Source organism: Pelophylax lessonae, assembly GCF_965119305.1.
Source record: "Pelophylax lessonae genome assembly, chromosome: 1".
Taxonomy (NCBI): Eukaryota; Metazoa; Chordata; class Amphibia; order Anura; family Ranidae; genus Pelophylax; species Pelophylax lessonae.
In genome coordinates, this window is record NC_138768.1 from 678314875 (window position 1) to 678340482 (window position 25608).

Below are 25608 nucleotides of genomic sequence, written 5' to 3' on the forward strand. Positions count from 1 at the left end.
GGAAACGTGAGACCGTAGCCATTTCCGGGTTAGAGGAGCGCTGTGCGATCGGCAGTGCTCACAACCCTCGCTGGATGTTTTTATTTAGTGACCATAGATGTGGAATCGTTGTACACGAGTTTAAAACAATCAGATGTGATAGACACCACCATTGCTGCCTTAAACTCTAAAACCAATCTCCAACCAATACAAAAAAAGTTTATATGCGATGCCCTTGGCCTGGCAATGGGCAACAATTACTTTTGGCACGATGGTAGTCACTATAACCAAATTAAGGGCGTGGCAATGGGTGCTAAATATGCACCAAGTGTCGCTAACATCCTTCTGGGCCAACGGGAAAAGGAGGTAATTTTCAAGAACCCCAACCCATCGTTAACCTTATATAAAAGGTTCATTGATGATCTGCTAGTCCTATGGAGTGGTTCGGAGGAGGACCTAAAGAAATTCCTGGCAGAAATCAATGATAATCAGTATGGGCTGGTATTCACAGCTACTTGGGAGACTGAATCCGTGAATTTCCTTGATTTATTTAAAAAGTGCAATACTTTTTAAATAAAGCGATATGTTTAGATGTACTGCACCATGAGAGTCTCCTTTTTGTCCCACCCATGTTTGTCACCTGATCCGAGCTACACTATAAGGGCTTGATGCTGGATTACCCACTGTGTAACAGAGGAGCTGAGGATCGTGTGTACTGAGTGGAGATATTGTCTATGTGACCCCCTATAATTAAGGGGTCATATATTTCCGGTAAGGAGTACCTTACTAGATCACTGGGTGAAGTGTGGAGGTGAAGGTTAATCTGCACTAACATCAAGTCTCTGCTAATTTGTGTGACACCAAAGAGATGTGGACTGTTTGATGCTGCATATGGACTGTTTGCACTTTACAATGTTGAGCACAGATTGATTGATTTTTTTTAGATTGTCACCTATCATGAATTTTTAATTTTTGAATTAAGGTTTAATTATCTGCACAAGCACTTTATGTTTGAGCGCGACACTACCCTTCTTTTAAACAAGTGTTCAGCACCTTGCTTTTTTTGTTGCCGCTCACTACAAGGAAGCAATTCCTGTAAATAATTAATATTTATTAATTATTATATTAATATCTATATTCACATATAATTTTATGTTTATATTTATTGATTATATATTTATATATTTATACATATATACACGGTTGAACCACTTGCGCGGTTTTTGGTTTGCACCAAACCCCCCTTTTAGACTGAAATTTTTGCCCATTCCTCCTTGCAAAACAGCTCGAGCTCAGTGAGGTTGGATGGAGAGAGCGTTTGTGAACAGCAGCTTTCAGTTCTTTCCACAGATACTCGATTGGATTCAGGTCTGGACTTTGACTTGGCCATTCTAACACCTGGATATGTTTATTTGTGAACCATTCCATTGTAGATTTTGCTTTATGTTTTGGATCATTGTCTTGTTGGAAGACAAATCTCCGTCCCAGTCTCAGGTCTTTTGCAGACTCCATCAGGTTTTCTTCCAGAATGGTCCTGTATTTATCTCCATCCATCTTCCCATCAATTTTAACCATCTTCCCTGTCCCCGCTGAAGAAAAGCAGGCCCAAACCATGATGCTGCCACCACCATGTTTGACAGTGGTGATGGTGTGTTCAGGGTGATGAGCTGTGTTGCTTTTACGCCAAACATAACGTTTTGCATTGTTGCCAAAAAGTTTGATTTTGGTTTCATCTGACCAGAGCACCTTCTTCCACATGTTTGGTGTGTCTCCCAGGTGGCTTGTGGCAAACTTTAAATGACACTTTTTATGGATATCTTTAAGAAATGGTTTTCTTCTTGCCACTCTTCCATAAAGGCCAGATTTGTGCAGAATACGACTGATTGTTGTCCTATGGACAGGGTCTCCCACCTCAGCTGTAGATCTCTGCAGTTCATCCAGAGTGATCATGGGCCTCTTGGCTGCATCTCTGATCAGTCTTCTCCTTGTATGAGCTGAAAGTTTGGAGGGACGGCCAGGTCTTCATAGATTTGCAGTGGTCTGATACTCCTTCCATTTCAATATTATCGCTTGCACAGTGCTCCTTGGGATGTTTAAAGCTTGGGAAATCTTTTTGTATCCAAATCCGGCTTTAAACTTCTCATACAACAGTATCTCGGACCTTCCTGGTGTGTTCCTTGTTCTTCATGATGCTCTCTGCACTTTAAACAGACCTCTGAGACTATCACAGTGCAGGTGCATTTATACGGAGACTTGATTACACACAGGTGGATTCTATTTATCATCATTAGTCATTTAGGTCAACATCGGATCATTCAGAGATCCTCACTGAACTTCTGTAGAGAGTTTGCTGCACTGAAAGTAAAGGGGCTGAATAATTTTGCACGCCCAATTTTTCAGTTTTTTATTTGTTAACAAAGTTTGAAATATCCAATACATTTCGTTCCACTTCATGATTGTGTCCCACTTGTTGTTGATTCTTCACAAAAAATTACAGTTTTATATCTTTATGTTTGAAGCCTGAAATGTGGCAAAAGGTCGCAAAGTTCAAGGGGGCTGAATACTTTCGCAAGGCACTGTATATATTGTTACTTCTGCTTATTTCTGAGATTTCATTGCTAGAGCTAATGTACACTTTTCTGTAAAACTGTAGTAAACAAACACAAGTCTGAACCTGTGATGACACTCACTGCCTGATGAAAACCAACCACCTACCTTCCTGTTTGATCAAAGAATAGACATTTGTGGTCAGAACCAGTTTGAACCAATCACGGCGGACTGCTGCTAGTTCCCTTTTTGTGTCAGTCACATGATGTTAACGCCCATTTAACTATTAGTTTACCATTCAGAAGATATGGACACTCATTGGATTGATTATATAATCACACCTGTCTTATGCGTATTCATTACTATAAATTAGTTAGCCTAATGTTTGTTGGAGATACTTTGGACTCAGTATCTCATCTTGAAGGTCTTGTTTGAAGGCACCCTCACTGAAAGTAACAGAGTCGTATGCAAGTTGGATGTTTGTAACTCGGGGACTGCCTGTACTGTGTGCTTCAGCTATGTGGATCATTATTCAGAATGGTCCTGCCCATTGTCAAATTAGTAGTATACAATCTGGACATAGTTATACAGCATAGAGAAAGCTTATACGTCCAATCAAGCATAGTCCTAGTGTCACAATCATAAGCTACTTAATCACTTCTGGACCAGAAGATTTTACCCCCTTAATGACCAGGCCATTTTTTGCGTTTCAGCACTGCGTTATTTTAATGGACAACTGCGCAGCCGTGTGGCGCTGTACCCAAATTAAATTGAAGTCCTTTTTTCCCACAAATAGCGCTTTCTTTTGGTGGTATTTGACCACTTGTGCGATTTTTATATTTTTTCGCTATAAACAAAAAATAAGCGACAATTCTGAAAAAAAAAAAAAAAATGTTTTTCCACTTTCTGATATATAACATTGCCAATTAAAAAAAATTTAAAAATCTATTTTTTTCATAATTTTAGGCCAATTTGAATTCTGCTACATATGGTAAAAAAAACCCCCAGTAAGCGTATTTTGTTTGGTTTGCTCAAAAGTTATCGCGTCTACAAACTAGGGCAAAGCTTTATGTCATTTTTATTTATTTTTTTACTAGTAATGGCCGCCATCAGCGATTTTTAGTGGGACTGCGACATTGCGGCGGGCAGATCAGACCCATAACTTATATTTTTTTTACACTTTTGGGACGACCAGAGACATTACTACAGTAATCAGTGCTAAAATTATGCACTTACTGTAACAATGACACTGGCAGGGAAGGGGTTAACTAAGGGGCGTTAAAAGGGTTAGGTGTGAGTCTAGGGGGTGTTTACTAACTGTGAGGGGGTGGGCTTGTGGAATCAACACAGAGACCTGTGATCCAAAATAGGACAATCACAGGTGTGCTTTGTGTTCATTCCAGAGAGAACAACGGTCTGCTGTGTTTACAACAGCAGACCGTCGTTCTCTCTCCACGGAGAGTGATCGCGGGTGCTCGGCGGTAATCGCAGCCGCCGGCCCAGTGGATTGGCTTTCCCGCTGCCTAAAGGGGGTGTGCGCGCGCTCCTGTGAACCAACAAACCTATACATCGGTTCGCGCAGCCGAGCCAGCATGCTGCAGTATATCTACGACGGGCGGTCAGCAAGTGGTTACATATGCTTGTTGTGGTAATCTGTGTGATTTAAAACAACGACTCAGCTGACATGAATTTTCACTGTAACCGTCACTTAACCTTCCTAGCGGTATTCCCGAGCGTGACTCGGGGTTAGATCTTAGAGCCAAAAGCGGTAACCCCGAGCCACACTCGGGGTAGCGCTAGGAAGATCGCTGGATCCTGGTAGAGGTTTTACTTACCTTTTCTCCGGGATCCAGCGAAGAATGCGGGCGGTATGCTGCGGCGGAGCTTCCTCCCGATCGTCTGCGAGCCCCGGCTTCCGTCTCCGCCGACGTGACGTCCGCCGGGGGATGGAACCGGCGGCAAATTCAAATGTAAAACACACCAAACACACTGATACCATTCAAAATAAAAAAAATTCACATTACATTGCCCCCCAGTGCCCTTTCCTGCAGTTTTACTGTACTTTTTATGTAAATAATATATATATATATACACACACACACACACACACACACACACACACACACACGTATATATATATATATATATATATATATATATATATATATATATATATACACATACACGTAATTCTTGTGAATGAGCAGCCCAAACCAACTGTATACATTATATATATATATATAATATATATATATATATATATATAATAAATGTATACAGTTAGTTTGGGCTGCTCATTCACAAGAATTACATGCAAAATAATGGTACCGCTTTCAGCACCTAAAATCCAAAAGAATCATACCGCCAGGGAGGTTAACATACAGACACAACTTTTGCTAGAAGCTCTCTATCTCTCTCCCTCCTTCATTCTTTTACAACTGTTATGACATTATTTCTATTTGCTAGTTTTTAATAAAATAATTTCTTTATTTATTTCAGCACAGACTTGTTTAAAAAGAAGCTATAGATCTTCAGCAGCAATTTTAAGAATTTGCAGTAAATTGAATGGATGTTCTCCTCCTCCCAAGGCCTCCTGCTTTCCACCTATCTCGTACACTTTTCTGATGCTCACCTACAGGACTTTCCCTAGAATCTCTCCTTTCCTCTTAAAGAGTATCTTCACCATACAAAGAAAAAAATTAAATTCAGCAGCTACATATCTGGTAGCTTCTGACTCTTAAAAGAGAAGTATGGGATTTTTAGGTGAATGCAGCATCAGTTTGATGCTGCATCTGTCCCCAGCCAGCTCTAAGACTGAGAAGCGAGCGATCAAACCCCACCGATTGCTCAGTTCTCAAAACCCCCTGAGAAGAGAGCTGATGACTGTCAGTCACTGCTGTCTGCTCTGCCCCCCCCCCCCCCCCAGTCACTGGAGAGCTGGGCTGTGGAGGTGGCGGGGCCCGCTGCCTCAGGCTCTCAGTGAGGCTGAGTCATGTCCTGATTCAGGCATGTGGGCGGATCCCAACCATATGGACACCATCTTTCCTGGACCGGCTCTGTGACATCAGCAGACAATGGGCTTCAGCCTGATGTCTGCTGAAAATGGGTCAGAGGAGTGCAGAAAAAACTGCATTCCTTTGATCCACAGGAGAAGTACAGCCAAACAAGACATATAGCAGAACCTCCCCATGTGGGTGAAGTTTTACTTTAAATTCTGCCCTTACCTGCCTGGTTATCTCCCACCTTTACGAGACCTTTACGAGATCCCTAAGAGCTCATCTCTTCAGGAAAGTCGGTCTCCACCTAAAAACTGTACCTTTTCCATAAGCTCTCCCTCCCAATTACTGCCTTTTTGTACCACTTACCCTCCTTCTTAAATTGTAAGCCCCACAAGCTGGGCGCTCTTGATTCTCTTGTCTTGAATTGTATTGTAGTGTACCGTTTCCCTCTTTTTTTGTAAAGTGCTGTGCAAACTGCTAAGCCCTATATAAATCCTGTATAACGATAAGAACAATGTTCTAATGCTACTACTATTACTACTATTGCAGGTCTTCCTGAACATTATTAGCAGGTCACTGAAATCACATCACATCACTCATTATCTGTAGACAATCTTTAAGTGATTGTCACTTTAACCAAAAAACTGCAACTTGGCCCAAATGCTAATGACAATTTCAATATACCAACCAACATACTCCACTATCTTTTTGGTAACAGTTCAACAACCTTTTATCTGTTGCCTAGGATTACAGTTCTAATGGTTGTACACATTGGAGGATATTTACTAAAACTTGTGCACACAGAATCTGGTGCAGCTGTGCACGGTAACCAATCAGCTTCTAGGTTTTAGGCCCCTTTCACACATGCTGTTCGTTTGTCCGTTTTTCATCCATCCGTTGACGGATGAAAAACGGAAAACAATGTATCTCTATGTAAAAACGGATTACAATGGATGATCATCATTTAACATCCGTTTTCACCTGCTTCCGTCAATGTCCGTTTTTTTGAACGGATGAATGCCCTATTTTTTTATACGTCAAAAAGAACGGATCGGACGAAAAACGGATGACAATGGATGAAAAACGGATGACAACAGATGAAAAACGGATGGAAAACTGATACATTTTGACGTGAGTGAACTGATGAACTGAACGGACCATATGTGTGAAAGGGGCCTTATTGTCAAAGCTTAATTGAACAAGCTAAAAGTAGAAGTAGATTGGTTACTATGCACAGCTGTACTGGATTCTGGGTGTACCAATTTTAGTTACCCCATTATGTTCTTTACATTTTTAATATTTAACCTGGATTGTTGTAAACAAAAATGAAGGTCAATGAAATGTGCTAATGTGTGTTACATTAACACACATGGTACCAGAACACGCGTTACATGCATTAGCACTAGCGCATTGTGGTGCCATTCATTTTCAGTGGCACCTCAATGCACTACTAGGGCAATGCACTTCCAAAGCATGTGTGTGAAACACACCACAACTCATGCGTTAAAAAAAAAAAAGTGGTGCATATCCGATTTTGCATACATACTGGTGTATTACAAAGTTGGTAAGATTGAAAAAAGACACCAGTCCATCCAGTTCAATGCAGTTTGTGTGGATGTGGCTGTATAGGTGTTTGTATTTATGTCTCTACCATTTCCCATATCCAATATTGTGTTGATATTGTGCGATATCTGTAGTCTGCTGCTGCAATACTGACATTTCTAAAGGAAAAAATGTAATTTAAATTTGCTTGCGGCTGTAATTTATTGTCGGCTCCCGGCAATTCAGGTAAAAAAATGAAAAAATAAAAAAAAAAATAGTGTCCCCCGATGATCAGTCGCCCGTCCGCCCGAAAAATAGAAAAAAAGAAGAAGCAGTAGCTCCTGCTTCTCCGGATGCTTCCCACGTTCTGAGCTGCTTTGATTTTGACAGCTCTTTTAAAGATACCTGACGTCACACAAGCCACACCCACTATGCACTGCTCAGGTACAGTGAATAAATTACTGATGTTAGTAATTTATTCACTGCACCTGAGTAGTGCATTGTGGGGGCAGTTTGTGATGTCAGGTCACTATAAAAGAGCTGTCACAATCAAAGCAGCTCAGAACACGGGAATCATCCAGAGAAGCAGGAGCTGCTTCTCCTTTTTTTTTTCTATTTTTCGGGCAGACGGGCTACTGATCATCGGGGGACACTATTTTTTAATAAAGGAGTTTTCCAAAACTGTCTTTTGTCTTCGTTTTTATTTTACACTTTTTTGGTGAATGGGTAGGGGGTACGATGTACCCGATATCCATTCACATGGGGGGGCAGAATCTGGCGCCCCCTTGTTAAAGGGGGCTCTCAGATTCTGATAAGCCTTCCCCCCCGCAACCACAGCCCACGGTTGTCTGGAAGAAACCCCTGTCCCCATCAACATTGGGACGAGGTGCTTTGGAGTGGGAGCTCGCTCGCTCCCACCCCCATCCTGGCCAGCCAGGCTGTGTGCTCGGATAAAAGTCTGGTATGGATTTTAGGGGGAACCCCACGTCTTTTTTTTATTTTGGTGCGGGGTTCCCCTTAAAATCCATACCAGACCCGAGGGGCCTGGTATGGACTGGAGGGGGGACCCCTTAAACTGTAAAAAGCAAACATCTCTCTGCCTGCCAACAATGTATTTAATAACTATAGAATTCCACTTAAAAATCACCCACTGACCAAGGGATTCGAATCCACAACCCCTCAATTAGCAAGGCTGGTGTTCTACCAGCTACGCCACCATCAAGCACACTTAGGCTGACCACACTCTCCCTGCCTAACTAACTCCTATCTCACCCTACACACAGTGGATGAGATAAAAGTTAGGGAGAGTGTGTTCAGCTTAAGCAGGCTTAACAGTGGCGTAGATGGTAGAATACCAGGCTTGCAATGACATGGCTGTGGGGTTTGAATCCCTCGGCCAGCAGGAGATTTATTGAGGTCAGAGTCCATGATGATAATGCAGGAACTCGAAGTTCCCGCAAAGAAGCCCATTTATTCGTCATTCGACGAACGAGCGAACAGCCAATGTTCGACTCAAACTCGAAGCTCATCCCTACTCATTAGTCCCTCATTCACCAATATAAATTTGTGGGAGGCAAAAAGGGGTGGGGAAGTTTCAGTTTGTAAGAACCTGTTATTGTTTTCTTTTTATCATTGTTGGGCAAATGAATACAAATGGTTTAAGGTGAGCTGCACAGTGTATAAAAATATTCATGTAATTAAAGCAAAAAGTCAAATATATCATAATGCTTTAAAACTTACGTGAAAACTCCTCGACTGACAAATCAGAAAACTGGTTAATTCCATAAAATGCATCTCCAGCACTGCGTGCAAACCCATTCAGATGTTTATGTCTTTCCAAGCTTTCCTAGAACACAAAAATAGAGGATCATCTACTGCATCTCATATTACGAGGGGTGTCTAAAAAGTTTGGTGAATGGTCCGATATCTCAATGGCAACATGGGCTGGGTGCGCGCTCGCATGTACATGGCTATCCAGAGACACGTCGAGAAGCCCCACCTAGCGTGGAGTACATGTGACCATCAGGCTAACCCAGAGCGGGCAGTCAAACGTAATCAGTGTGAGAGGTAGGGTCACAGTGCAATGGAGCAACGAGTGAACATCAAGTTCTGCTACAAATTTGAGAAACCAGGGACGGAGACGCATGAAATGTTGGTGCAAGTGTACAAGACAGAAGCTGTGAGCAGAAAATGTGTTTACAATTGATTCAAATGCTTTCGCAATGGGAAGGAAACGACTGAGGATGAGCCTCATGTGGGTCGGCCATTGACAAGAAGAACCCCAGACATGATCGAGCGACAAATACTGGCACGTGATTGGTGACTGACTCTATGATTGATGGTGAAGGAATTGGGCATTAACAAGGACACGGTGCCCACCATCGTCCACGAAGATTTGGGTAGGCGGAAGATCTGTTCCCGTTTGTGCTGCACAAGCTGGCAGATGAACAGAAAGCAAAACGGATGGAAACCTCTGGAGGTTTCATTACCATGTGTGATCAGGATCCATTCTGTCTGCGAACCATCGTCAAAGGGGATGAGACCTGGTGCTACCAGTTCGATACGGAATTCAAGTGGCATTTGATGGAATGGCGTTTACCGTACTCCCCTGATCTGGCGCCTGTGGACTTCTGTTTCCCCGCCTGAAGAGAGGCATGAAAGGCGCTCGTTTTGCGGATATGGTAGTAATCCAAAAATGTGTGACAGCAGTTCTACGATTGGTTCCTAAAGAGGCCTTTGATGACAGTTCCAGAAGCTTTATGAACATTGCCAAAAGAGTGTTGTGAAGGATGGCAATTATTTTGAAGACCAATAAAGGTAATTTGTTTTTATCTGCGGTTTTGTTTGTTTTCTGATACCATTCACCAAACTTTTTAGACACACCTTGTATATATGTAACTGAAAACAAGAACACTGTCTATGATGTTGACAGTTTATTAAAAATGCATTATTTAGGGAGTTGAATAACCCATTACCTGCTACTAATATATTACAGCTTTCGCCATGCCTTACTTTTCATTAAAAAGAAAAAAAGGATAGGGACATATCAATAAGGCAGAGTCATACAACCTCAAAAAGGCTGGGCAGGTGGAAAAATCTGGGAACTTAAGTGCAGAGATCATACTGACTCCCAGATTCCCAGGGATATAGGACAGGGTGAAAGTTCAAAGCGGATTTTAAGGCTTAAGTAATAGAAAAGTATAGTTAATAAATAATATACTACTTTAAAGTGAACCTGTGCTAGAGTATGCATACTAAAGTATTTACATGCTCTAGAAAATCAGTAAAAGCAGTTTAAAGCAAGCCCGCATCCATCTATCTATAAGGGTTGTGAAGAAATCAATTTTCAAAGTTCATAACACAGGCTTAGCTTTTTTTCTATGACAGTAGTTCCCAACTTTCTTTCACTTGCATGCCCCTTGGAAACCCATATCCATACATTGTACCCCTCACTCATATTAGTAAAATGTTTGTAATTAAAATAGTTGCTGGTATTTCAAAATGTATATGTTGTGACTGTAAATAATATTCCAATAATGGGTAATGGGACCATCACCAATGAAATAATAGGGTGACTTACTCCCCTGAATCACAGATTCACAGAGCAAAGTTACTTACCAACTTCAGCAGGAACACTGTCTTGGCTTCTATCTCCAGCCTCCAGGTTCTCCCCAAAGCCTAGCATGTGTTTAAGCCTCAGTGGGTACTTTTTCAGGGACGCCTGGTGTCTTGCTCTGGCAAGCACTAGGCAGAATGATGTGGCAGTACATCAATCACACAGTGGTGTGTCAATGGAGGCAGTAGGCACTCAGGCATCATGAGGCTCCTGCAGCACATTGGCCATCTATTGTATAGAGTGCTGTAGTGTACAATGTGGCCCCAGCACTTGGGTGGGTGGCAGCAGAACAGATTCAAGGGGACAGTATAATTTTTTTTTCTTTTGAAAAAATAGCTTTTTGCTGTCCTGTTTGCTATACTTCCACCTTTCTTGCCTAGATGAAAATAACATGGATTGTACTGCCCGCAGACTCCTGCGATATCAATGTCAAATTGTCCTTAGGACGTTTATTTATTATTATTATTATTTATTATAAGTATTTATAAAGCACCAACAACTTAAAGTGGAGTTCCACCCATTTTAATAAGATTAGATGTATGTAATCCCCTTTAAAGTGGAGTTCTACCCATTTTAATAAGTTTAGATGTACATAATCCCCTTTAAAAATACTTTTACCAATGGAAACTATTTTTTTTTTGCAAGGAAATACCTTTTTTTCTTATTTATTCATCCGCGCTTCCTGGTCCGGTCGCCTATAGGCGATTACGTCACTCGGCGATTTGCAAGGGCTGCTGGGATGTAATCTCGAATTATTACACGGGCACCAGCTGTACTCAGCAATGGATTGCTTGGATTCCGTGCTCTGCCCCGCCTCCTCTCAGTGAGCTCTACGGGATGTAATGCTTTCAGGACTCAAAGCAATACATCCCGTAGAGCTCACTGAGAGGAGGCGGGGCGGAGCACGGGCTCAATGCAATACATCCGAGTACAGCTGGTGCCGGTGTAATAATGTAAGATTTCGTCACTCGGCGATTCGCAAGGGCTGCTGGGATGTATCCCAGCAGCCCTTGCAAATCGCCGAGTGACGTTATCGCCTATAGGCGGCCGGACCCGGAAGTGCGGATGAATAAAGAAGAAAAAAGGTATTTCCTTGCAAAAAAGACAGCGCAAAGTGCGGACTCCAAGCAATCAATAGCTGAGTACAGCTGGTGCCGGTGTAATAATGCGAGATTTCGTCACTAGGTGATTCGCAAGGGCTGCTGGGATACATCCCAGCAGCCCTTGCGAATTGCGAGTGACGTAATTGCCTATAGGCGGCCGGACCGGGAAGTGCGGATGAATAAAGAAGAAAAAAAGGTATTTCCTTGCAAAAAAAAAAAAAAATAGTTTCCATTGGTAAAAGTATTTTTAAAGGGGATTACGTACATCTAAACGTATTAAAATGGGTGGAACTCCACTTTAAGCAATGCTTTCCATAAACTGTACATTCTGAAAAATGCAAGATATTGCTAACCTGCTTCCATAGGTAAGTTTGTATTTTCAGGTTGTCATTTATACTTTTTTATTTATCAATGTATTCTAATAACTTGATCCTCTTTAGGGCATCTAAATAATTGAATGCCTATAGTCTGTGCACAGGTGCATTTTCCCTTCAAACCACCCTGTATTCAATTGAGACAAAGAACAGGTCGTGGGATTATACCGCCATCTTGTGGATATATTAAGATATGCATGCAAATATGAAAACCTTAATGAAAACAGATCCCTATGGAGAAAAACATATACAATAAAAAAATTGGTACCCAAACAGGGCGAGGTTATCTAACTTGTCTAATCTTGTGAAATGAAATCTTCTGAACAGGGGTACAGACAAAAAAAAAAAAATGGTATAGGGGTGATAATCCTTCCATATGCTATCCAAAAAACTTAAAAATATTTGTTTGGGCTGGAGCTACACATAAAAAAAATGTACCTTTTCCGACTTACAAAGAAATTCAACTTAAGAACAAACCTACAGTCCCTATCTTGTTTGTATCCCGGGGGGCGCCTGTAAATGGAGTGGTAAAAGATAAATTACTTTTACTGGCCCTTAATTAAGAGTATTTCATTATTTTCGAGGTGATAGTTATGCTATTAATAGCGGTTTGCTACTACAATCTGTTTTCTGAGGCTTCATGTTAAAATACATACTGGAGCTGCATTAGAAGCTCAATTGAGTGTTACCATTGTCTGCCATAGAAGCCTGCAGTTGGAGTTTTAGACCTGCACTATGGCCATTTTAGTCAGAAGACAATTAACCTACCAGCATGTGTTGACGTATGGAAAAAAAGTACCACGCAAGCACAGGAAAAACATGCAAACTCCATGCAGATAGCATCTTGGCTGGGATTCAAATCGAGAACCCCAGTGCTTGTTTGCCCCCCTACCCACGTACAGTTGCTTATGCACTAAAAAGGTGGAATATAATACATATGATACTTAACACACACGCCAGAGTAAGATCAATAATTCTAGGCCCCATAATTCATGTTTATCTCTAAACTGATGACCTGTAGTCTCATGGAAAATAAAGGGAACCCAAGTTTGCCGCTGCATTACAAGTGCTGGCAATTTTAAGCCTTGACATGTTGGGTATCGTTTTACTCAGCGCAACCTCATCTTTTATATTTTACGACAAAATATTGGGAAATATATAGTGTTTGTGTGCCCTAAATTACCTTTAGCGTATTTTTTACAAAATGTTTGCATTTCATGAAGCACTCTGCTAATACTGCCTGACATAAAAAATTGGAACAACCACCATTTTATTATCTAGGGTGTCTGCTTTCAGAAAATACATGTTTGGGGGTTTTAACCAATCTCGTCTCTCCAAGCCTAAAATTATTTTCAAGTGGGCAAAAAAAAAACAAAACTGGCTTTGGCAGTGATAAGGTTAATCAGGGCTTTTTTTCCCTCCAAGAATAGGTGCAGGTACTCCCCTCTTCTGAGTCACCCCTTGTCTCCACTCCCTACCCACCTCCAAGCGCTGTCCTTTGGTTCCACCCTCTGCCCACCTCAACCCATGTTGTGGTTCTAGGTCATTTGTATGGAATTTGTTAATGATAACTAGAAAAGCAGTCAGTGTCACTACCTGGACCCTATAGAGCAGGGGCCTTTAAACTATGGCCCTCCAGTTGCTCAGGAACTACAATTTCCATAATGCCTACTCATGTTTGTGAATATCAGACTTTTACATTGCCTCATGGGATGTATAGTCCTGCAACAGCTGGAGGGCTGTATGTTATATATACATGTTTTTGTTAATAGGTGTCCCTCATTCCCATCTCAGAAAGTTGGGAGGTATGGTACTGCTCTTTGTAATCTGTTTCGGGGTGTCGTTAACCACTTGCCGACTGCCTAATGACTATTTACGTCGGCGGTCAGCCCCTCACAGGCAAAGCAACACAGGGAGCAAGCGTGCTCCCGCTCGCTCACGGGGCCTGCCAGGCACTCGCGATTGTCCGTTACACCGGAAGAAAGGCAAGCGGATAATGTAAACAAAGCCGCCTGTCATTCTCCCCTGTGTAAGAATGGAGATCATACGGTTCTGCTATGTAGGACCGTTGATCACTGTTCATACACTAGTAGCCACATCCAATCACAGTTAGAAGCACGCCCCTAGGGACACACTTAACCCCTCCCTCTCAAAAAAAGTTAACCCCTTCACTGCCAGTGTCATTTTTACAGTAACAGTGCATATGTATAGCACTGATTACTGTAGTAATGTCACTGGTAACCCCAAAAGTGTCAAAAATGTCAGTCAAGGGTCCGATCTGTCCGCCGCAATGTCGCAGTACCGCAAAAAAAAAAAAAATCGCAGATCGCCGCCATTACTCGTTAAAAAAAAAAAAAACAACAAAAATTACAGAAATCTTTCCCTTAGTTAGTAAACGTGATAACTTTTGCGCAAACCAATCAAAATACGCTTTTTGCGATTTTTTTTACCAAACATATGTAGCAGAAAACAAATTGGCCAAAAATGTTAAAAAAATTTTGATTTTTACATTTTTTTGGGGAATTTCATATAAAAAAATGTGAAAAATATTGTTATTTTTGCAAAATTGTCGCTCTTTTTTTGTTTATAGCGCAAAAAGTAAAAAATCGCACAGGTGATCAAATACCACCAAAAGAAAGCTCTGTTTGTGGGAAAAAAAGGACGTCAAATTTGTTTAGGTACAGCGTCGCACGACCGCGCAATTGTCTGTTAAAGTCACGCAGTACCGAATCGCAAAATAGGCCCTGGTCAGGAAGGGGGTAAAATCTTCCGGGGCTTAAGTGGTTAAGATAACATTGACACCTGCAGCAGATAGCATGGACGCCACATACAATTGCAATGCAGTGTGTGTAACGCACAGGATTCCCTGCGTTACCCACATTGCATAAGTGTGAACCAGATCTGAATCTTAAAATAAATAAATATATGTAAACTTAAGTTGGGTATAATGTTACATGATGTAGAAATAGTGAAAGTATCAGAGTGCGGAGAATGACAGGCTGGTAGTGAAGAGGTTAAACAGACAATGTAATTGTCAGAATAGGAAGTCTTCTCTTCCTCTTCAGCTGGCACTCTGCTACCCCCTGCTGGACACTCCGCCTCTGTACATTATAAATGAACTCTCATACACATTACACACCAATGAAATCCCGCGCCCCTGCCATCTAATATCCCCTCAGAGAGCCCCGGGCATACCAGGAACACTCCGTATCGTTCCTCCACAAGACTCCCAGAGGCCGGGTACTTGCTGCCGAATGTCTCCAGGAAGGTGGTGAGGGTGTCATTATCCTCAGACGGCTGTGTACTGGGCTGACCTGTGTGGTTGTTATTATGATATTGTGGTCCCTGGCAGTGCACATGCTGGGAAAGGCTCAGCTGAATGTACAGCACACACAGGACACCCAGCATAGCTGTCCAATCACCTTCTCCAATACATAGAGGAAGTGACTGACACTCCACTCTGCTCTCTGACTGAAAACACCAGAGGAACACGCTCTCTGTACTGGCCGTGTCTGATAGCCAGCAGCGCCATCTTGCTGGAGACCAGGAAATGACAGACATGTAAACTTCACCTTGTCTATATTGGACTGTATTATGCAGAGAAAGGAAAAACAGTGTACCTGCATTTTATCCTGCACACAGCAAATACACCGGCTGATATAAAGGAGGTCTATGGTCACAGCATACGCTTTTTTTTATAACATCAGTATTTTAATAGCGGGGCAAACATTAATGACTTAAAGAGGTTGTAAACTCCGCTAAAATTTTTTTTTTCTTTTTACACCCTGAAAGATAAACACATAATGAGCTAGTATGCATCGCATACTAGCTTATTATGAAATACTTACCTTAGAACAAGCCCCCGTCGTGCCGTCCGCTCACCTCTATGACGGGCGACATGTCCAGTCGCCCGTCTTCCGGGATCGCGGCATCCGGCCATCTGATTGGCCGGAGCCGTGGTGACGTCACTCCCGCGCACGCGCACGGGAGCCGACAGTCACGGCACGGGGCTCTGAAGAAACGGCACCAGCGGCCGTTCCTTCAGAGCGCATGCGCCAGTGACGTCACTGGCTGCATGTAAGGTAAATATCTCCTAAACGGTACATGTTTAGGAGATATTTACAGTACCTATAGGTAAGCCTTATCATAGACTTACCTATAGGTAAAAAAGTGTCAGAGGAGGGTTTACTTCCTCTTTAAAGTGGTTCTAAAGGCAAGACCTTTTTTACCTTAACCCCTTCTGGACCGGAAGATGTTCCCTACTTAATGACCAGGCCATTTTTTGCGATTCGGCACTGCGTTACTTTAACTGACAGTTGTGCCGTAATGCGACGCTGTACCCAAATAAAACTGATGTTCTTTTTCCCACCGATAACGTTTTCTTATGGTGGTATTTGATCACCTGTGCGATTTTTATTTTTTGCACTATAAACAAAAATATATTTTTTACTTTCTGCTATAACACATTCCCAATAAAAAAATAAATAAATAAAAATAAAATGTTTTCATCCTTTCAGACCAATTTGTATTCTGCTACATATTTTTGGTAAAAAAAATCCCAATAAGCGTATGTTGATTGGTTTGCGCAAAAGTTATCGCGTCTACAAACTAGGTGAAAGATTTGTCATTTTAATTTTTTTTTTTTACTAGTAATGGCATCGATCAGCAGTTTTTAGCAGGACTGCGACATTGCGGCGGACAGATCGGACCCCTAACTGACATTTTTGACGCTGTGGGGGGACCAGTGACATTACTACAGTAATCAGTGCTAAAAAGATGCATTATTACTGTAATAATGACACTGGCAGGGAAAGGGTTAACCCAGGGGCGATCAAAGGGCTAGGTGTGACCCTAGGGGGTGTTTTCTAACAGTGGGGGCATGGGCTTGTAATATCCTCCTAAATAGCAGGAACACAGGAGCTCTGTGTTGATAGCAGAGAGAACAACAGTCTGCTGTGTTTACACGGCGATCGCAGGTGGCTGGCGGCAATTGCGGCCACCGGCCCCACACCTCAGCTTCCCCACTGGCAAGTGGGCACGGGCTTTGGCAGTGCTCATCCCACAAACTGCTGTACAGGTGCGGCGATTCACTGGAACCTGCCGACCTGCTGCTGTATTACTGCGGCACCTGGTCCGCAAGTGGTTAAAGTGGTTCTAAAGGCAAGACATTTTTTACCTTAACCACTTGCCGACTGCGCACAGTATATTTACTGCGGCAGTCGGCCCCGGCCAGGCAGAGTGACGTAGGTCTACGTCGCTCGCCTGTCACTCCTTCTAGAGCCAATAGCGGGCGGGCGCGCGCCCGCTGAGGCGCGCGCCCGCCTCGGCTCGTTCACGGAGGAGTGCGGGAGTGTGACTAGCGGACCCGATGTCCGCCGGTCACACTACGATCGCCGGTACAGCGGGAGAAAGACAGAGCGGCTTATGTAAACAAGCCGCCTGTCAGTTCTCCCTGTGTAAAAATGAAGATCAGACAGTTCTACTATGTAGAACTGTTGACCTTTGTTTTTACACTAGTAGACCTGTCCCTGCACAGTTAGAATCACGCCCCTAGGACACACTTAACCCCTCCCTGTCCAATACTGTTAACCCCTTCCCTGCCAGTGTCATTTTTGCAGTAACAGTGCATATATATAGCACTGATTACTGCAGTAATGTCACTGGTACCCCCAAAAGTGTCAAAAATGTCAGTCAAGGGTCCGATCTGTCCGCCGCAATGTCGCAGTACCGCAAAAAAAAAAACGCAGATCGCCGCCATTACTCGTTAAAAAAAAAAACACCAAAAATGACAAAAATCTTTCCCTTTGTTAGTAAACGCGATAACTTTTGCGCAAACCAATCAAAATACGCTTTTTGCGATTTTTTTTACCAAACATAGGTAGCGTAAAACAAATTGGCCGAAAATGTTAAAAAATTTTGATTTTTACATTTTTTTTGGGGGGAATTTCATATAAAAAAAAGTGAAAAATATTGTTGTTTTTGCAAAAATTACGCTCTTTTTTTGTTTATAGCGCGTGATCAAAAAATCGCACAGGTGATCAAATACCACCAAAAGAAAGCTCTGTTTGTGGGAAAAAAAGGACGTGAAATTAGTTTAGGTACAGCGTCGCACGACCGCGCAATTGTCCGTTAAAGTCACGCAGTAAAAAATCGCAAAAAAACCCCTGGTCTTTTAGCAGGAAAATCCTCCGGTGGTAAAGTGGTTAAAGTAGAACTAAAGGCAGTTTTTTTGTTTTTTCTCATATTGGATAGAGCAAGGAAGGGTTATAGATACCTCCCAACTTTTTGGGATGGGAATGAGGGACACCTATTCGCAAAAGTATGCAGGAATAGGACCCACCCCCTTAAAGGAGAATTCTCCAAAAAAAAAAAAAATGATTAGTTAAACCTACAATTGCTTTTTTTTTTTTTTTTTTTACCACTACTATGCCTATTTCCATTTACCAAAGCTGTCTTCTGACATACCTCTGTTTCTACATGGATTGAGATGTCATGCACCGGTCAAACCCCAGCACCAGTCTCCGCAGTTTCCCTGCCCTCTCAGGTCATTGCCCTATCAGCCTCTCAGGGCTTCGTGGCAGGTTTTCCAACTTCTATAAGCTCCGCGTCACACATTATTACGCCAGCACACATGGTCCCTCCCAACATTAAAAAATATATTTTGGAGGGCAAGGATGTGAATCTCATGTCGTTGTTAATAGCGTCCCAAGACATTGTTAAAAGCAAGACCTACAACTACGGTGACCTATCAGTGGTACTAAAGGCCAAAGACGCTAGGCTGAACAGGAAGTTGTCCATTCCTTAGTTTGTCATGGCCTTCGGTCTATATAGGGATGTGGTTTGTTTCAACTTTCCGCACCGTAGAGAGGAACTGTTTTTTTATTTGCACAAGCTGGTCGACCTAGGGCACAAGTACAGTGGTTCCGCCTTTTATAACTATCACCGTTCGTTTTTGGCTAAGGCAGCAGCTACCTTCACACAATTCAACGTCAGGGTAGACTGGGGCCAGTTGGATACTGAGTTGTTTTGTCGCCACTTCGCTGGGCTCGTGCCACCAGCTTGTGCAATTTATGCTTCCAACTCCCATTCCTCCAACTTGTGCGCCATTGAACCCAAGTCTTCTGCCACCAGTGATGTCACCCCAGGCACCAGCAAACCCAATCAGAGAGCCTCCAAAGACAAGTGGGGGAGACCGATTGTGTTCCTAGGCAAGGCTCAGGTATGCAACAATTTTAATGCAGGGGGTTTCAGTTTTAGCGCCTGCAGGTTGTTGCATATCTGCTCCATCTGCTTCCGGGCACACCTTAAGTCATGTGCCCTAACCGTCTTTTCCTCAGAAGTTTACTGACCGAGGTGCAGGTTGATTTCCTAGCCTTTCTCAAATCCCATCCTTCTACTGATTTAGTCAAGTTCTTAGTAACAGGCTTCACGGTAGGTTTCTATACAGGTCTGGTTGCGCTGCCGCCAGGCACGATCGAGTGCAAAAACTTACTGGCAGCCACTGCTGGCACAGCCACAGTTGACACTCTCTTACAGACGGAAGTGGACAAAGGCTTCATGTTAGGGCCTTTTAGAACCACTCCTTTCTCTTGTTGGCAAACCAACCTGTTGGGAGTAGCAAATGGTAAATACAACAATAAAAAAACGTTTGATCATCGACCTCTCGTCTCCTCATTCTGTCATCACACCTAGCCTCAATTCACTCATTCCTTCTCAAGAATTTTCATTGCAGTACACTACAGTAGATCACGCCATTCAGGCTATCCTGAAAGCCGGGAAAGCAGCTTGGCTTGGGAAAACAGACATTTCTAACGCCTTCAAGTTGCTGCCCATACACCCGTCGCTGTGGCATCTGCATGGTGCGAAATGGAAGGGACTTTTTTTTTTTGCTGTTCGCCTGGCCTTCGGGGCTAAGAGCAGCCCCAAGATTTTTGACCTGTTTGCAGAGACTCTGTGCTGGTTCCTGTTAAACATCTGTTGCTGTCCGGTCATAATCAATTATTTAGATGATTTTCTGACAGTTGAAAGTCCCACATCTACTCGGCTCAGCATAGTAAAGATGGTGGCACTTTTTTCTGCTTTGGGGGTTCCAGTCGCCGAGGACAAAACAGTAGGTCCCTCTACCAAACAAACCTTCTTAGGCATTTGCTTGGACTCGGTCGCCATGCAGGCGAGCCTACTCCCTGACAAGGTCCAGTGGATCAAGGCACAGGTCGAGTTGTTCCTCAGAGATTCTGCATTTTGGAAAGACCACCAATCTCTCCTGGGTTCTCTGAACTTTGCCATGAGAATCATTCCCCAAGGCCATGCATTTGTCTCTAGGCTTCTCATTCTGCTTCCTGGCCTCCCGCACGATGAGAGTGTAATCTCACTGGACGGGCAGGCCAGGGCAGACTTGTCCACGTGGAGACAGTTCCTGGCTCATTGGAATGGGGTGAATATGTTTATCCCGCCTTTTTCAGATAGCTTCCCAGTCTTATGGACCGATGCTGCAGCCCATTCAGAGTTCGCAGCTATTTGTGGTAAAAACTGGTTCAGAGCCGTTTGGCCGTCTGAGACCGCTAATTTACCGTCTTTCAACCATACCTCTGCCTTTTTGGGATTTACCCCATAGTGGCAGCAGCCTAGGTGTGGGGAGGTCAGACAGTGAAATGCTTCACTGACAACATGGCTGCTTGCAATATAATCCACAGGGGCTGATCCTTATCCCTCACCATCATGAGCCTAGTTAGGAGACTTACTTGGCTCGCTGCTACGCTACATTTTCACCTAGTTTGTGAGCACTTGCCAGGTTCTCTTTTTGCCACTTAAACTTAAAGCTTGCTTATAACCAGAGTTGTATAAAGTACTCAAAACCCATACTTGAGTAAAAGTACAAGTGCTCGATCAAAAAGTGACTTGAGTAGAAGTGGAAGTGCTCGATCAAAAAGTGACTTGAGTAGAAGTACTAAAGTATTCAACATTTTTTGTACTTAAGTATTGCAAGTAGTTTTTTTAATTTTGCTACTCAAGTACTGAAAGTAAAAGTACTAGTAGTTTTGAAAAAAAATTGCTACTCAAGTACTGAAAGTAAAATGTGTTATGTAGTTATTAAAGAAAGAAGTCAAGAGGTCAAGGCGGGCTAAAGGTAGAGGCTTCGGGTTCCCGCCAGAGTGTGTCAGGCGGTGTAAGGAGAGATTCTGGAAAGCGATGGGGGACATCCATGAGGTGGGCAGAGCCCGGATCAACACCAGCATGCTGGCCCGGTATATAGGACAGCCCCTGTGCTTCGTGGGCCGTGTGGAGAAGGTTCACCCTACAGGGACATCCTTTGTCCTCTGTGATGGGGCAGGCAAGAGCACAACCGTGGAGTTATCAGAACCATTGGATGAAGAATTGTCTGGAATTGTAGAAGTTGTTGGAAAAGTTACCCAGAAGGCAACAATATTGGGCACTTCCTACGTCCCATTCCGGGAAGATGTTGGGGCTTTTGATCTGGGGCTTTATGATGAAGCATTAAAGATAATTCATGAATTTTCACAGTATTATCCATTTGGACTCAAAGGAGCAGAATAATTTTTCAATATTTTGAACAAGGCAATATAATTCCTGTCTCAGATGCTTAAACTCTGAAACCTCCTAACTGGCTGCACATTGGCCAAATCGGGCTGTCTGCTTTCCAGAACAATATTACAATAGTGCATTGATTGCTGGATTTGGTAAAAGATTATTACAATCTACTGAATAACATCTCCACCCTTTGTTTCTAGTCCAGCCTGCAATGTAGATGGATTGATGGCACCTCAAATATGAGATTTATAATATTTACAAATTGTCCACAATCACTATGGGAAGCTTGCTGAGAATATCCACAATTGTTAAGATTTTTCTCTTGGCAGGTACTTTTCTGCATGAAAATGAAATGTGGATAATGTTACTGAATTTAAGTTGGTGTGTACTTTTTTAATAAAAAAAAAAAAGTTTTAAAGAAAGAAGTCAAAAGTTTGAACATCATATTGTTTTTTATTATTTCAAATGCAGCTTTTATTTTATATACAGTAGCATTTATTTTCGTATGCGCTGATAATACACATGTTTTGAGCTCCATGAAACCTGCCATCTACTGTTCTGGCAGTGATAATTTTTATAATAGTAACGAGTAACTACGCAGCACAAAAAAAAATATCGGAGTAGAAGTATTGAAATCATCGAAAAAATGTAGTGAAGTAAAAGTGGAAGTAGGAGAAAAAAATTCTACTCTAGGAAAGTACAGATACCGCCTTTCGGTACTTAAGTACAGTAGTGAAGTAATTCTACTTAGTTACTATACATCTTTGCTTATAACACAATTAAACTTTATCTCGCAGGGGTAGAGTTCCATGTCATCAACACACACCCCAGACGTGAAGCCTTTATGTCTTCAAGGTCAATCAAGAACATCCTAAAAGTCATCCTTCGCTTGGAAGGCTGCAAGCCCACGAGACGTCAGCTGATTGACAGCATCAGGTTCAGGGCCTTGTCCGACAAGGACACATGGCCATTTAAAACAGGGACTAACAGTGCCATCAAGATCGCCATATACCTAGCCTTCTACGGGTTCTTGCATCCCAGCAAATTTATGGTCGGGAGGTTAAATGGGGCCTCCAACTTGCTGAAGGTGGCAGGCCTGGGCAAGGTGGGTTATTACTTTGTCTTGTCACTAGAGGTGTACCGAACTGTTCACCGGCGGACAGTTCCCGGCGAACTTAGCATGTTCGCGTTCGCTGCTGCGGGCGAACATATGCGATGTTCGGTCCGCCCCCTATAATACATCATTGAGGCAAACTTTGACCCTGAACTTCACAGTCAGCAGGCACATTTCCAGCCAATCAGCATACCTCCCTCCCACACCCTCCCACCTCCTATAAATAAGCAAGGGCAGCATCCATCTTAGATCATTCTGAAGCAGTGTGTTAGTGAGAGCAGGGAGAGTGTTGCTGCTGCTGCTGCTGTTAATAGCTAGAGACAGTTGTTAGTCAGTGTTCCTGGTCTTGCTAGTCAGTGTTCTTGGTCCACTACTGCTGTAAGGACAGCATCCTGACAGCACCCCAAAAAGCCCTTCTAAGGGCTGGTATTTGTGTAATTTTTTTTATATATATATATATATATATATATATATATATATATATATATATATATATATATATATATAGTGTCCCCAAAAGCCCTTTTTAGGGCTGGTAATTGAGTATTTTTTTTATATATATATATATATATCTATTGTACACTGCAGTTGCCTGCCCGCTGTGTGTGAGAGGCCACAGACCCACCACAGACTGTACTGTGTGCACACCACACTCATTTCGGGTGGCACAGGCACAGTACCTTGCATTTTAAAAAATATATATTTATATTTTTATAATTGCAGTGAGTGCTGTGTCAGGTCCACAGAGTGCACTGTACCCACTGCAGTGCACTGCCCACCACTTATATATATATATATATATATATATATATATATATATATATATATATATATATATATACGGTGGCACAGCATCTTGTTGCAAATTGAAAAAAAAAAATATTTTTTATTATTGCAGTTGCCTGGGCTGCCAGTGACTGTCAGGTCCACAGAGTGTACTGTGCCCACTGTAGTGCCACTGCGTGCCCACCCACCACTGATATATATATACGGTGGCACAGCAGCTTGCAAAGTAAAAATATATATATATTTTTTTATAATTGCAGTTGCCTGGGTGCCACTGACTGTCAGGTCCACAGAGTGTACTGTGCCCACTGCAGTGCCACTGCCCACCCACCACTGATATATACGGTGGCAGGCATGACTTTTTTTGGATTAGTGTCTGGGTGGGTCTAAAAAGCGTACCTGTGAAGTTTCAGCTCTGTAGCATTTCCAGAACCAGAAAAAAAAGATCATATAGGTGTAAAAGGGGTTCCCACCATCCCTGCTCTACTGAATTTTTTTTTTTTCTGGTTCTGAACATGCTACAGAGCTGAAACTTCACAGGTACACTTTTTAGACCCCCTAGACACTAAATCACACAAAAAAAGTTCTTAAAATTTGTCATTTTTGATAGAGAGCCAATTATTGGAAAACTTGAAAAAAAAAAACTTAAAAAATAAAAAATTTCTTTGGATTTATTGTCTGGGGGGTCTAAAAAGTGTACTTGTGAAGTTTCAGCTCTGTAGCATGTCCAGAACCAGAAAAAAAATAGAATTAGGGTTAGGGCTAGGGCTAGGGTTAGGGTCAGGGCTAAGGTTAGGGTTATTTTTAGTGCTTAGGGTTAGAGGGTTAGAGTTAGAGGGGTAGGGGTAGGGCTACTAACTCTAACCCTAAGTATCTCACCGTAACCCTAACCCTAGCCCCTAACACTAAACCTAACCCTCTAACCATAACCCTAACCCTCTAACCTTAACCCTAACCCTCTAAGCCTAGCCATAAAAATAACCCTAAACCTAACCCTAGCCCTAACCCTAACCCTAACCCTAGCCCTAGCCCTAACCCTAGCCCTAAGCCTAACCCTAGCCCTAACCCTAATTCGTATTTTTTTCTTGTTCTGGACATGCTACAGAGCTGAAACTTCACAGGTACACTTTTTAGACCCCCCAGATGCTAAATCCAAAGATTTTTTTTATTTATTTATTTTTTTCCAATAATTGGCTCTCTAACAAAAAATTACAATTTTTAAGAACTTTTTTTGTGTGATTCAGTGTCTGGGGGTCTAAAAAGTGTACCTGTGAAGTTTCAGCTCTGTAGCATGTCCAGAACCAGAAAAAAAAAATTAAATTAGGGTTAGGGCTAGGGTTAGGGTTATTTTTAGTGCTTAGGGTTAGACGGTTAGGGTTAGAGGCGTAGGGGTAGGGTTACTAACTCTAACCCTAAGTATCTCACCCTAACCCTAGCCCCTAACACTAAACCTAACCCTAACCCTTAAAGCCCAGTTCCTGTCCCATTTTGGTCGGGTTCTGGTCTGTTTGCGGTGCGTTAAACGGGGAGTTTGGTCTGTCACTGTGAAGCGGGAGTAACCCTTACACTACCTGATCGATACAACATCATACCTGATCGTATACACACACTGGATGTTTTAAAGCACGTTATTCCAAATAATTTAGGAATGTTAGGTGATTTATGCCCTTTATGGAATAAAACCCGACTCTGCGTCAACTACGTAATTTTCCATGGGAGTTTTGCCATGGATCCCCTTCCGGCATGCCACAGTCCAGGTGTTTGTCCCCTTGAAACAACTTTTCCATTACTATTGTGGCCAGAAAGAGTCCCTGTGGGTTTTAAAATTCGCCTGCCTATTAAAGTCTATGGCGGTTCGCAATGTTCGCCGGTTCGCGAACAATCGCAGATGTTCGCGTTCGCCGTTCGCGAACGGCAAATTTTATGTTCGCGACATCACTACTTGTCACTGCAACAGTCCAAAACAAATCAGATGGGATCGACGTTCGTCTACTCTGCA

General features: G+C 42.5%; 2 protein-coding genes across 2 annotated transcripts in view; one reads left to right on the top strand and one right to left on the bottom strand.

Annotated features, from left to right (window-relative positions):
* The window catches only part of ASIC5 (acid sensing ion channel subunit family member 5), a gene marked incomplete at its 3' end in the record, with an annotated part of 198351 nt that extends 182731 nt beyond the window's left edge, over nt 1-15620 (bottom strand). Inside the window, exons 1-2 of the mRNA XM_082249038.1 lie at nt 15356-15620; nt 8808-8913 (exon numbers count right to left, since the gene is read on the bottom strand). Coding sequence (XP_082105164.1) covers nt 8808-8913; nt 15356-15568 — 319 coding nt within the window. The 5' untranslated portion in view covers nt 15569-15620. The remainder of the gene's footprint in view (nt 1-8807; nt 8914-15355) is intronic.
* Nucleotides 15621-21349: 5729 nt separating this feature from the next.
* Nucleotides 21350-21715, top strand: LOC309549071 (replication protein A 14 kDa subunit-like; the record flags this gene model as incomplete). The annotated part of the gene is made up of 1 exon (XM_082249066.1): nt 21350-21715. The coding sequence occupies one exon, from the start codon at nt 21350-21352 to the stop codon at nt 21713-21715; it is 366 nt and encodes a 121-aa protein (XP_082105192.1).
* Nucleotides 21716-25608: the final 3893 nt, after the last annotated feature.